The sequence below is a fragment of the Pelodiscus sinensis genome, chromosome 13 (genome assembly GCF_052426305.1).
Source record: "Pelodiscus sinensis isolate ZL-2025 chromosome 13, ASM5242630v1, whole genome shotgun sequence".
Taxonomy (NCBI): Eukaryota; Metazoa; Chordata; order Testudines; family Trionychidae; genus Pelodiscus; species Pelodiscus sinensis.
The window spans coordinates 468,990-483,036 of NC_143064.1; the positions used below are offsets into that span (position 1 = coordinate 468,990).

At 50.9% G+C, this 14,047-nt stretch overlaps 1 protein-coding gene across 4 annotated transcripts in view; it reads right to left on the reverse strand.

Annotated features, from left to right (window-relative positions):
* Positions 1–6,236, reverse strand: part of TAF1 (TATA-box binding protein associated factor 1) — a 137,040-nt gene extending 130,804 nt beyond the window's left edge. The window contains exons 1-3 of one of the 4 annotated variants that reach the window (XM_075917992.2): positions 5,496–6,227; positions 5,040–5,157; positions 617–733 (exon numbers count right to left, since the gene is read on the reverse strand). In XM_075917992.2, coding sequence (XP_075774107.2) covers positions 617–733; positions 5,040–5,157; positions 5,496–5,696 — 436 coding nt within the window. In that variant the 5' untranslated portion in view covers positions 5,697–6,227. Of the gene's footprint in view, positions 1–616; positions 734–5,039; positions 5,158–5,495 lie in introns of all 4 variants that reach the window. The other 3 variants (XM_075917993.2, XM_075917994.2, XM_089781723.1) reach the window with 3 other exon arrangements.
* Positions 6,237–14,047: the final 7,811 nt, after the last annotated feature.

A 14,047-nucleotide genomic window follows, 5' to 3' on the forward strand; every position in this document is an offset into this window, starting at 1 on the left:
ACCTTATGGACAAGGACCTCCTGTGCTAGTCCCCACAGAATAAGCAGAGAGGCCAGGCTTGCCCCCATTATAAATGGTGAAAGTTGCAGCTGAAAATGCCTACTGCACTTAGATGAAGATGCCTACTACATAATGGGCAGCAGCCCCTAAACAAGAATGCTAGGGAAAGGAAATAGGGAGAAAGAGAAGAGGGTGTCATAGGTTGGGATAATCCTATAAATGTGTCCTTAGTCCCCCTCCTGTGACTATTTGACTGTCTCCCAGGCAACAGGTCTGAGACCAGGAATCATGTAACAGCCTGTGGCCTACCCTTTGTTTAGATCAAAGACCAATGGACAACTCAATTTACAGGAATATCTACAAGGACACAGTAGGATATTGCAGAAGAACCTGGGTCAGGGGGAGAAAAAAAATGACTCTATAGAGATTATGTTGAACAGTTCTGCTTTGCAGCCCTGAAAAAAGGGATTATGTGCATTATTCGATACCTACGCCATTTATCTGCCCCAAGGCAGGGTAACAATTAGAGAACAACCACTCTCAAATCTGCCCCACAGCGACATACCATTAACTGATCATCATTTTGTCCAGGTATACTCCTACTACCCCCAATTACCTGGTCTTCGAATTGGCTGAAGGGTTCCCATCGCCTGCCTGTATCTGCGGCTCTCATCTTCAGCCACCTCATTAATGTCAGAGTAATCAACAGCATCCTCTGTACTCTTAACCCAGCCTGAGGAAAAAGAAAGACTTGTTGGGATATGAATTTTAATGACGTGTAACCACGTCTTACCTCCTCTTATCTTGGTCCTTCCTGACTTCTCCACCCATCTACCCCACCTTCTTCCTGTTGCACTTTCTTTCCATTGCAAGCTATGTTCTATTTTATAGGAGGAAAAGATGCAATCTCTGTAACAAGGGTCCGCAACCTAAGGCATGCGTGCTGACTTTCACTGGCACACGAGCCTCCCTACTGGATCTGTACGCTGACTATACTAGACTGTCCCAATTTTAAACACTGTCCCAGTGTTCCCAACAAGCAGTGAAATGTCTCAAAGTCCCACCGGACATTTCAGCACTTGATGGGGACACTGGCTTGCAGGGAAAAAGCGGCCAAGAAATGGCTGTGTGCACTGCCATTCCTCCTCACACAGTACAGCAGCCTCCTCCCCTCTCCCCTGCCACAGAGAATGTAGGCAGCTCCATTGGAGCGTTGCCACTGGGCAGCCGGTAACTCAGCCACCCACTGCCCCACCACTGCGCACTGCACTCTCCCCCAGCAGGATTGCCTCTGGCACTTGGGGCCCCAGTCTGGACACGCCAACGCCGCCTCTCCTCCAACCCATTTGTTGGTACAGGGGGTCCCACTGGAGTCCAAAGTAAAACCCTGCAAAGCTGCTCCAGGACCTCCATGCCTTGGAACTGCACCTTAGCCCTGGCAGTGGCAGCGCAAAATCCAGCTGGGACGCTGTGGGGCGGGGCCCTCTCGGCAGGTGCGCTCTGTGCACTGCCGCTCTTTTGCCCCCCACCCCACCGGGGGAGTGGCAGCAAGCTGCATTTGGCAGGGAAGGTTGGGGTTTCTTCACACACACCCCTGCACTGTGGTAGGATCCCTGCTGTGTGTAGGAGGGCGGGGCTGACATTCCTTTCCCATTCCCACCCCAGCAGCACTGTCCAGAGGCTTTCCCCACTGCAAGGGGTGCAAAGCCAGGTAAGACATAAAATCATGACTGGTGCGGAAAAAAGCAAATAAGGAAAAGTTATTTACTCATTCCCACAATGTAAGAACTAGGGGTCTCCAAATGAAATTAATAGGCAGCAGGTTTAAAACAAAAAAGTTTTTCCTTCACTCAGCGCACAGTCAACCTCTGGAACTTCTTGCCAGAGGATGTGGTGAAGGCTAGGACTTTAACAGAGTTCAAAAAAGAGCTAGATAGATTCATGGAGGTTAGGTCCATCAATGGCTATTAGCCAGGATGTGTAGGAATGGTGTCCCTGGCCTCTGTTTCTCTGGAGATGGGTGACAGGGGAGGATCATGTGAGAATTACCTGTTGTGATCCCACCCTCTGGGGCATCTGGTATTGGCAACTGTCTGTAGACAGGATACTGAGCTGGATGGACCTTTGGTCTGACCCAGTATGGCCATTCTTATGTTCTTAAGCATCCCCGCTCATGCCCAGACCTCCACACCGCAATTCCCCTCACTCACTCCCATCCCCCCTGCCAAGGCCCCACACTCCCAGCTTGCTCCAACACCCTCCCTCGCTCCTGCATCCTCCCTCCTACCCCAAACACCCTACCCCAAACCTGCATCCTCCCTGCAGACACCCTACCCCAAACCCCATCCCGCATCCTCTCTCCTGGCCAAACATCCTACCCCTGCACCCTCCCTTGCTCCTGTACCTCCCCCCAGCCAGACACCTACCCCACTCTGCTCCATCATCCACCATTACTCCCATTCCCTCTCCCGACCAGACACCTACACCCAGCCTGCTTCTATACCCTACCTCCCACCCAGAGCTTCCACTCTCTCCTCCTTCCACATCCCACCTCCCGCCCAGATTCTGCACCCCCATACTAGTCCACTCGCTGATAGCCCTGTCTCACACACTGAACCCCAAATTTTTGTTCCCACCTGAAACCCTAAGGGAGTCCACAAAATCCACTAATTCTGGAACCCCAGAAAAGTAAATCTGGAATATGGGAAGCTCTGAACCTCAATCCTCCCCGTCCCTTCCCCTCACCCCTTGGGGTTGAAGCACGAGAAGAATGAGGTGTCTCTGTTGGGGACCACATCTGTGAGGATTGGGGGTTTTGAGGAGTTTTTTTGCTTCTCACTTGTGTGGTCCCCAACCAATTTTTTTGTAGGGTAGTGGCCCCTGCCACAAAAAAGGTCTCCCATCCTGTCAAAGAAAACATTTAAACTTTGTGTGTTGGTCGTAAATATATTAATATTTTATTTCATTTAAAATAAAGTTTGATAAACATGAGAAAGTTCACACATTGCAACTGGTTCAGAAAATATGGTCATCAGACCCAGAGTGCCCAAAGAGCTCCATCACTCCCTCCCCAGCACACTGATCTATAAATAGAAGTAAATAAGATAAATTTTGGCACATCACTTCTGAAAGGTTGCCAACCTCTGCTCTATATTAAGGTAGCCTGATATTTTACTTTCTAAAAATGTTTTGTCTTTTTTTCCTCCCCCTCCCCAAGAGCTCAAACACCTTCATGGTTGGCAGAAAGACTTTGAAATTTGGAAGACTGATCATTGGTGTCAGGGAAATGCCATGTGCCAGCCTTGTGATAATCTGTTCAGACCTGACAAAGCTTTAAGCTGTTGGGAAAGGCTCCTTGACCCACAGTTAAGTGTACCACCTGGGAAGCAGACCATGAAACAAAACTCCATATCCCATTGAGAGGTTACAAGAGCTGGGAAAATAACTATCGCTGCAAACAAATCCTGTCGATTGCATGCTGCCACTCAGAAATAACATATCTTTGTCCTTTGATATGCTGCCTGTAAAATGGATTTACTTACTTATAAAATAACGGTTTCATTGTGTTACGTACACATCTGTGAACTAGAGATGTGAATGATTAACTGGTAAACATCTCCCTTACCAGATAATCCTTACCAATTATGGTTAACTGGTGGGCGGGAGCAGCCACCTGTCCGATGGGACACTGGGCTGCTCCAATCCAGCAAGGGCACCATGGTCGGGGGGGGCGGGGGATCCAGCCCAGCACACCGCAGGTAGGGCGCTCCAGCTGCAGCGGGGGGGGGGGGGAGCACCCGAACCCAGCTGGGCTGGAGCAACCCCCGGCCACCCACCCACATTTAAGTGGTAACTGTTTAAACATGCTTAACCAGTTAGCAAAATTTTACATCTCTACTATGAATAGTCTTCTGCTGCTGACAACTAATGTAAATAGTTTTGAAGCTCAAGAAGTCTATGCTGGAAGGCTGATGATTCAAGGTTCACACTGCTGCTGATGCATGATGGGGCATTGCTACAGTTGTGAATATTCACTTTTTCAAAAATTAGGAAATGAAATTAAGAACTCTTAAACGTTAGTGGGATTGCCAAAGTCAAGTTCATGTAAGTTAAGAAATGCCAGAACTAAGGCTGCTCTAAAAACCTTGACAGAATCATAGATATCATGGAACTGGAAAGAAACCTCAAGAGATCCGCAAGTCCAGCCCCCTGCACTCATGACAGGACCAACCTCCACCAGACCAGAGGTGGACAATCATTTTTAATGGGGGGAGTACTCCAAGAATTTGGCAAGTGGTCAAGGGCCACTTTATATTAACGGAAGAGGTGCAGGATCTGGGATGAAGGGTGAAGAAGTTATCCCAGTGTAGCGGATTGTGGTACAGGGTCCAGGAGGGGTTATGACTTCAGGAAAGGATTCCGACCTGGAAGATGGGTACAGGAGGGGGTACAGAGTCAAGGATGGGGTTGTGAACTGATGTGGAGTATAGGAAGGAGCGCAGGGATTAGGGCTGGAACCTGGGGCAGGGAAATAGGATATGGGTGCAGAAGAGGATTTTGATCTGGAAGAGGGGTGCAGGAGAGGGTTAAGGGTCTGGGAGGGTGTTTAGTCATGGGCAGGATAGAGATGTCAGGGTTTGGTTTGGGGCCTGGGGCAGGAGACTGGGGTGCAGAGGGTTAGGGTTGTGACCTGGGGCAGAGGGTTGAAGGAGAGGAAAAAGTGATTTTTCTCCCTCTTCCTCATAAGACTGCTGGTAGTGCCTAGGGAGAGCGGCCTCAGCAGCCACCTGAGCATCCACGACTCCCATGGAAGTTGCTCGTACTTGGCAACCAGTGACCGCCCATGGTCACCAGTCCCTAGCGAGCCGTTCCTAGGCTTAAGTGCCCATCCTAGCGAGGCACAGGACAGCTTGCGCCCGAACTTAGTGGGCCCAGGCACAAGCAGGGCCATCAAGGAAAGCGGGTTCCGTGGGGGGGGGAGAAGCAGCAAAGCATCGGCCCTCCTACCAGCCCCCCACCGCCCAGGCGCCCGGCCTCACCCTCTTCGTCCAGCTGCGCGCCCTCGGGCTCCGCCGCCTCCTCCTCGCTAGCGGTCAGCTCAGTGATCAGGCTGCCCAGCCCCAGCGCGCCCAGCCCAGCCAGGTGCTTCTTCGACTCCTGCAAGAGCAGAGCATCAGCGCGTCCCCCGCCGCCCCCCCCAGCGTCCGCAACCCCCAGGCCCCGCCCCCCAGTCCCCGCCGCGCCCGCCGCCCCCCCCCACCGCGCCGCCGCCCCGCCCCCCCCCCCGCCCCGCCGCCCCCCCCCACAGCCCCCCCCAGCCCCCCGCGCCCGCCGCCCCCCCCCAGCGCCCGCCGCCCCCCCCCCCAGCCCCCCCGCCCGCCGCCCCCAGTCCCCCCGCCCCCCCCCACAGCGCCGCCCCCCCAGCCCCCCCCGCGCCCCGCCCCCCCCCCCCACAGCGTCCGCCGCCCCCCCCCATAGCGCCCGCCGCGCCTCACTTTGTCCAGGACGCTCTCCCCCTCCAGCTGCCCCGCCTCGTTGATGTTGCCGAAGAGGAAGCCGGCCAGGGAGAAGGGCCCGGCGCGGCCGCCCTCCGCCTCCTCCTCGCTCTCCGAGTCCGACATCGCCGCCGCAGCCGCCGCCGCGCGACCCGGAAGCGGAACCGGGGCAAGAGCCGGGCTCGCCGCAGCGAGCACCATAGAGCGCGCGGCAAGAGCGTCTCTTCGGCGCCGAGGGGCGGGGCTGGCACCGCAGCAGCTCCCCCACGGGAGACTCCACCCCCGCTCTGGACCGGCTGGCGGCCGCGGGGAAATGGGCGGGGCCAGGCCGGGCTGAGCTCTCCTAGAGCCCGGCCGCGGAGGGTGAGGAATGGGCGGAGCCAGAAAGGGCAGGGCCGGGCCAGAGGGGCGTGGCGAGCCGCTCCCCCGCGCACGGTGCTGCTTCGGGGCAAGCCGGGACGCGGCGCATGCGCAGCAGCTCGGATGAAGCCCGCGCCCTGGCCGACGCTTGAAGGGGCTGAGGCCCTTGCAGCCCTTTCGTGCAGGCCCGGCGCCCGAGGGGCCGCGCTCAAGCGGCGCGTTGCGGGCGGGGGAACGGCGGCCGCTGGCCGGCTGCGATGCGCGCTCCCTCCCCCGCCAGAGCCACCTCGGCTCCGGCCCGCCCGCCCTGAGGCTGGGCCCAGGTCGCCCTCTGCAGGCGAGCGGGCGCGGCTGCCAGTGGCCCCCGCCAGGGGCGGAGCCTGCGCGCGCACAGCCACGCGGAGCGGGGAGGGGGGCGTGTCCCGGTTCCAACCGTTAACTGCTCCCCGCCCCGTGCTGTCAGGAGCGCCATTAGAGCAGCGCGCGGGGAGCGGGTCAGCCGCCCCAGCCCGGCCCTAGGGAACCCCGCACCCCTCGGCCTCAGGACGGTAATCTGGGCAGCCAGGGGAGCCTGGGCCGGATGCAGCCCCGGATTCCCCCACGGCTCAGAGCGCCCCACAGCATCGAGGAATCCGTGTGGGCCTCTTGCCACCACCACAGACTATACCGGCCTGATCCCGCCCCACCCCGGTTCTCCTGCATGAAGGGAATGCGGGACGTGTCTTTCCAGTCAGTGGCCGCACCAGTGAGCGTTTGGGGGGTTTTTGCTTCTCATTTGTACATGGCCTCCAAGCCAGAAAAGGTTATTTTGTAATGTTTACCCTTTAGTGAAAATTGTGTATAACTGTTGTTTTTATTTGATTTTCTCGTGTATTACTTATCTAAGGTGCAGTGTGACTTTTGAGAGATGTGGGCACGTGTGCCCTGCATTGGCTGGATAACCACTCTGAGTAGTTATTAACAGTTCACAATCCTGCTGGAAAGGTAGAACAAGTGGGGTTCCGCAGGGGTCTGTTTCGGGACCGGCTCTGTTCAATATCTTCATCAATGATTTAGATACTGGCATAGAGAGTACGCTTATTAAGTTTGCAGATGATACCAAGCTGGGAGGGGTTGCAACTAATCTGGAGCATAGGGTCATAATTCAAAATGATCTGGACAAATTGGAGAAATGGTCTGAGGTAAACAGGATGAAGTTTAATAAAGACAAATGCAAAGTGCTCCACTTAGGAAGGAACTATCAGTTTCCCACATACAGAATGGGAAGCGACTGTCTAGGAAGGAGTATGGCAGAAAGGGATCTAGGGGTTATAGTGGACCACAAGCTGAATATGAGTCAGCAGTGTGATGCTGTTGCAAAAAAAGCAAACATGATTCTGGGCTGCATTAACAGGTGTGTTGTAAGCAAGACACGAGAAGTCATTCTTCCGCTTTACTCTGCGCTTGTTAGGCCTCAGGTGGAGTATTGTGTCCAGTTTTGGGCACCACATTTCAAGAAAGATGTGGAGAAATTGGAGAAGGTCCAGAGAAAACCAACAAGAATGATTAAAGGTCTAGAGAACATGACCTATGAAGGAAGACTGAAAGAATTGGGCTTGTTTAGTTCAGCAAAGAGAAGATTGAGAGGGGATACAATAGCGGTTTTCAGGTATCTAAAAGGGTGTCACAAGAAGGAGGGAGAAAAATTGTTCTTCCTGGCCTCTGAGGATAGAACAAGAAGCAATGGATTTAAACTGCAGCAAGAGAAGTTTAGGTTGGACATTAGGAAAAACTTCCTAACTGTCAGGGTGGTTAAACACTGGAATAAATTGCCTAGGGAGGATGTGGAATCTCCATCTCTGGAGATATTTAAGAGTAGGTTAGATTAATGTCTATCGGTGTGGTCTAGACAGTACTGGGTCCTGCCATGAGGGCAGGGGACTGAACTCGATGACCTCTCAAGCTCCATTCCAGTCCTAGTATTCTATGATTCCACAGGGAATCAGTGAAGAAAACCTGACTGATGAGAATAAACAGTATGCATAGGCCTGTTATGCATCTAACATGTACATTGTATAGTAATTATGAAAAGTTTTCTGCAAATAAGACTTCTGATTTATGAGAACTAGAGAAGTTGCTCTATAGTTCAATACAGAAAAAGTATTAATAACTATCTAAGTTACAGACTAACATCACTACCCCTCTGTGACTGACAGTATGTGCAGATGTTTGCTATTTCAAAACTGTTGAAATGAAAACTAAAATGTTCCTATTTATGTCTTATAACAGTTTTATATTTTAAAATACACCTCCTTGTCACTGTGTCCATGTGTGAAACTGATTGTTCCTTCCTAAATGGAGTACTTTACATTACTCCTGATTGAATTTCATCTTCTTTAGCTCAGATAACTTGCTACATTTCGGTTCAGGGATCTGGGTTGAGGACTGGCCCTATGGAAAATTCAGTTAAGACCCCTGCTTTAGCAGCTCTACTCCCAGCCTCCAGCACCATCCGAAAGGCCCAGACCAATGGTTGAACTTGTACTTGACATAAGGATAGCATGACATAAGGAATTATAAGTAAATCACACGCACCAACACAATAGCACATTTTATTAAACTAAATTTTAAATGTCAGAAAGTCACATTTGCAATTGCAGAAGTCTGAGTTCTTGCACGTAGTGTAGATGTGCCCTTAGAAAAGCTAGATACACTGAACACTTAACAGTATTTAAGCTTCTTTAAAATGAAAGCAAAACAACCTGATTTAAAAAAAAAAAAAAAACTTAAAAAAGGGTAAGCTCTGGGATTAAAAGAAGAAGGTAGGAAGAAGGCCATCACCAAAAACAGGGGCTAGCCTATTCATTGCATCCAGTATAGCATGTATGATTACCTGCCCTATACACAGGTGCAAGGAGCTCCTGGCCCTCAGTGACCTTGTATGGGCTTCGGAGACCATGGTGGCTGAATTGGAGGATCTAAGGAAGGCAGAGCAATACATAGATGAGGCTTTCCAGGACACAATAAAACAGTTCTGTCCCCGGTGACGCAGCCTTTGTGCTGTTGAGAGTGAAAGTCTCAGGGAAGAAGAAATGTTACCACTTCAGAAAGATCTTAGATACTGGGAATAGTTTGCTGAAAACATCCACTCACAAATCACATTTCAGAACAGGAGGGGGATGCGGGGGGGGGGGGGGGGGGGGGGGGGAGGAAGGAAGGAAGGAAAGTGTCTGTGAATTGATGATGATAGAGGTGGGGAGAGTGGGATGTTTGTGAGTTAATGGTATTAGAGGTGATAATTGGGGAAGCTATATAGCTTCAAGATCACTTCCCCAATTATCACCTCTAATACCATTAATTCACAAACATCCCACTCTCCCCACCTCTAACATCATCAATTCACAGACACTTACCTTCCTTCCTCCCCCCCCTGCATCCCCCTCCTGTTCTGAAATGTGATTTGTCCTTTTCATATGTGTTCATTTTTTTTAATTGTATCCTTTGGTATATATGGTTGTGACTATTTTCTTCCACTATTTGATCTGAGGAAGTGGGTCTGGCCCACGAAAACTCATCATCTAATAAACCATCTTGTTAGTCTTTAAAGTGCTACATTGTCCTGCATTTTGTATATTGGTAGTGTTGCAAACCTAGGGTAAAATGGAGAAAACGTCTTTGAGTGGGTCGTATGGACACATGAAAGTATGCATCTTGTAGGTCGAGAGACAAAAACCAATCGCCAAGTTCCAGAGCGAGGATAAAGGCAGCCAGTGTGACCATTTTGAATTTTTGTCTTTTGATGAATTTATTTAGCACCCTCAGGTTAAGAACTGGGCACCACCCAACAGTTTTTTCCTCTGTGAGGAAATAATGGGAGTAGAAGCCAGTTCTATGGAACTCCTGCAGAACTGGTTCTATGGCTCCTAGTTGCAGAAGGTGATCCACCTCTTGCTGCAGTATGATCTCGTGAGAGGAGTCCCTAAAGAAGGACTAGGTGGGTGGGGGGAGGGAGAGAAAAGAAAGGGATGGTGTACCCCGAGGAGATTGTCTGTATCACCCACTTGTCAGATGTGAAGGCGTGCTACTTGTCAAGAAATGGCAGCAGGCGATAATTAAAGGGTTTGATCATATTTAGGAGCTCTGGAGGAGGTAATGTGGTTTTCAGTCTTTTGACCAATGTCTCAAAATTTGCTTATTTGGCTGGGATGGGTGGCTGGAAGTACTGATTTGGTACTGTCGCCATTGTTGTCTGTTATGCCCACTTTGTTGATATGGTGGGTTGTCTTGCCTTTGGTAGTGGTATGTAGACTGTGGGTATCTTGGTCTTTGGTTAGGCTGATATCTGTACTGTCTTGTTTGAGGTGTCTGGATTCCCAGCGAGCATACTGTTGCCTTGGAGTCCTTCAGTGAGTGGGGGACATTGTTGGTTTTTGATGAGAAGAGCTTCTCACCCTTGAACGGCAGGTCCTCAACTGATGTTTGGATTTGCCAAGGAAAGGTCAATGAATTGAACCATGAGGTTCATCGCATGACAACTGCCGTGGCTGTTCTTGTAGCTGTATCAGCTGCGTCCAAGGCTACTTGCAGGGCTGTTCATGATATTGCCTGGCCTGCTGCAACAATCGCTTTAAGTTGTGCTTTTTAATTGTCATCAATAAAGGTGTTGAACTTTGCATAATTGTTTGTCATATTTGCTGAGGAGTGCAGCATAGTTAGCTGCTCTCATTTGTAGCATGGCTGAGGCACACACTTTTTTCCCCCAGTGAGTCAAGTCTTTATTGTTCTTATCAGACAACACAGAATGGTTTTGTTGTGTATTCCTCTGCTGAGTCGTGTCCACTACCAGTGAGTTCAGTGGTGGATGAGTAAACAGAAATTCTGAGCCCTTAGGTGGGACATAATGCTTCTGGTCTGCCTTTTTACAGGTAGGTGGAATTGAGGCAGGTGTTTGCCATAAGATCTTGGCAGGTTCGAGTTTGGCTAGGTTGATTGGCAGGGCAATTTTTGCAGAAGGTGTTGCCTGGAGGATATTTGTGAGTTTGTGCTGTGTATCCTCCATGGGGTTGTTCAAGTCAGTTGTGACTTTTGAAAAGAACCTGGAAAGAAGAGAAGTCCTCGGTGGTTGCAGACAACAGTGACGTGGTGGTCTCATCCGTACAGGACAATGAATTTGTACCTAATAATACCCCAGAAGTTGAATTCGGGGAGTGTTCTTCAGTATCATCTTTCCTCAAAGCCATTTGAGGTGATTGGGTGAGGGGAGAGAGAGCTTTTGTCATGTGTTTGGTTTTATGCAATCTTTTCTTGTGTTGAGCCCACTGGTTCTACAATTGCCACTGGGGAGGATAAGGCATTGGTGGTGGCATCCATGGGTATGGTGCCCCAGGAGTCATGGGTGCTCTGGTAAAGTCAAGCTGGATGGAACAAAATGACATTCCAGACGCCGCTGTGTGTGGAAATAGCTGCGGTGAAAGAACCCGCTACGTCGTCATCCCCTTCAATTGATAGGGGAGAGAGTGAGTCTGTGTAATTAGGTAGTGGTAAGTGAGGTTGTTTGTCATCACACAGAAATGGAGAGTATAGGGTAGAGGAGATCACCAGGTCTCTGTGTTCCCTGTAACTAATGGTAGGAGTGTGTGGTACGGAGAGTTGTGCTGCTGTAGAGGACGACAGTGATTGCAGTGCCAGAGGAGCAGAGCATGCAGCATAGGTAGTTGCTATCGGCAACGTGGGTGGGAGGGGGGTGCCATGATCTGCCCTGCCAACTGCTGCGGTGCTGTAGCAAGCACTTGAGGCACCGCCATATGCAGCGTAGTGGTTGTCGGTACCGAGCTAGTTGAAGCAGGCACTGTATGTATGGCCAGTCGTCTAAGGTTGGGCGCCCTGTGCAGCACTTTTCTGATGGACATGAGGCTCGCCTGAGGTACCTTGTCGGTCATAGGTTCTGAGGTGCCGCTTGTCAGAGTTACCCAACTGCGTCTCAACTGAGTGGCGGTTAGGTGAGCGTGGCCCGTTTCTTTGGGAACTTAGGGGGTTTATCCCTTTTGGCTATGGAGGTCTGCCCGGAGCCAGGGTCTGAGGAAGGGTGCCCTTGTCCATTAGGATCATTTTCAAGCAGAGTTCTCTCTCTCTCTCTCTCGATCTCTCCGTGTGCGCGCTTTAAGTTTGGTGCAGTGAGGGCAGTCCTGATGTGAGTGTCCGAGGCATTTAACACACTTCTTGTGGCCGTCGGAGGCTGGCATAGCATGATTGCAGTCTGCACAGTGTTTAAAGCCGGGTGAGCCCATGCCACGGCAATGTTGTCCCTTGACCAAGGGAGCCTGCTGACGCAAGTGGAGATTTTTAAAAACAAAAAACACTAACACTAGTAATTACAAGGAAAAAGAACTTGGAAAGAACTAACTAAATTCTCTTCAGAACAGCTGAGGAACGAGGAGCACTGCGGAGGTCCGTCTGAAGCCAGGGACGGTAGAAAGGAACTGAAGGGAGGGTGGCCGCACATGCGCAATGCACAGCCCCAATGCACTGCTATCAAAAATCGGCACTGGGACACATCTACACCTACTATGTAGCACCCCAGGGACATCTCTCGAAGAACCTCTGTTAACTGGGACTCCCTGCAGGACCAGGGATGTTCCAGGACCAGAGTCCCAGTGGAAGGCTGACAGCTGGGCTCCCCGCAGCTGGGCTGCTAGGTACAACCCAATGGGGCTGCACTCATACTCCCTCCCAGATCCTGCACTTCATCCCTTGCCTCAGGTCACTACCCCCTGCCTTCACCTAAATTGCCTCCCAGACCCCAGACCTACTCTTGCACCCCAATCCCTTACCCTAAGTTCCCTTCTACACCCAATTCCATCCTGGACTTTGCACCACCTCCATTAATATCATGGAAGAGTGTAGGATTAAGGTGCAGGAGGGAGACTGGAGTCTGGGACGGAGTTGGGATGAAGCAGGCGATTGTGACCTAGGGCAGGGGATTGGGATGTGACCTATGGTAGAAGGGGATTGTGATCTGATGCAGGAGATTGGGGTGCCAGATTTGGGAGGAGGTCTGGGCACAAGAGGGGGACAGAGGGTTTGGGTATGTTGAGTGCGGGGGGGGAGAGGGTTGGGACAGGGAGGGACTGGGGTGCCAGAGAATGGTTGTGGCCAGGAGACTTACCAACCAGCACGCAAACCAGCCTGCCTCCTTGCAGAACTTAAAACATTTCCCAGCCAGCTTGCCTGGCCATCTGCTTCAGTGAATAACTGAGCCAAGGAGAAGGGGTGTGGTTCTTCTTGGCTGCCTATTATGCCAAGAAGCAGCTCCCTTTGGCCAGTTTCTGACCAGAAACCAGCCAATGGGATTGTGCTGGGGGCGGAGCAGCTCCTGAAACTTCCTCCCGCCCTCCAGTTTTGAAACAGAAAGGAAGCCCAGCAGCTGCTTTTTCTACACAGCACTTGGGGCTGCAGGGTAAGCAGGGGAGCCTACCTGGGGCTCCCCACTGCCTCTGTGGGCCGGATCAGGGGGTTTGGTGGGCTGGATTCAGCCCACAAGCTGTATTTTGCCCAGTCCTACTGTAAGGGCTGCCCTTTAAGACTGCAGGCATGCACAATCTGGTCAGCCACAGCAGCTGAGACGGGATACCACATGCCCAGTCAGGACAGCACCTTCAGAGATTTTAACTACAAAAATCAGTTCTGGACTGAAGATATGCAAACTGCAATTTTTCAAAGACTTCTAATTTGGCCAAAAAAGCCAATTTGCACAAAAATGGCAAAGGGCACATTGACACAAAATCCACTCTTTGCCAAATCTCAAGTCTCTGGTCCAAAGCCCAGGGACACTGGTCATCAGAATATTTTCATGTAAGCAAACCATCACAACACCCCCACTCCAGCCTCATTCTCAAAACAGCTGAACAGTTTTGGCTACTTTTTTTTTTAATCCTCCTGAGGCAGAAACCTGGCATGCAAAATGTCACCCAAAATGGTTACAGTTTGGCAAGGCTACAACCAACTGCGAATGGTCAACCTCAATAGGGAGTGCTAGCAGCCCCATCTGTCATAGTTATTAACATATGTAAATAGGGTTTTAATGGAAGTTATCTTGCATCTTTGTAGTAAGGTAAATAGACATCAGATTCAGAGTTTACAATCACCCACACTAGACTGAACAATTAAGAATCTTAACTTTTTCAAAATTTGTTTTGCTGTATTTCAGGGTTTCC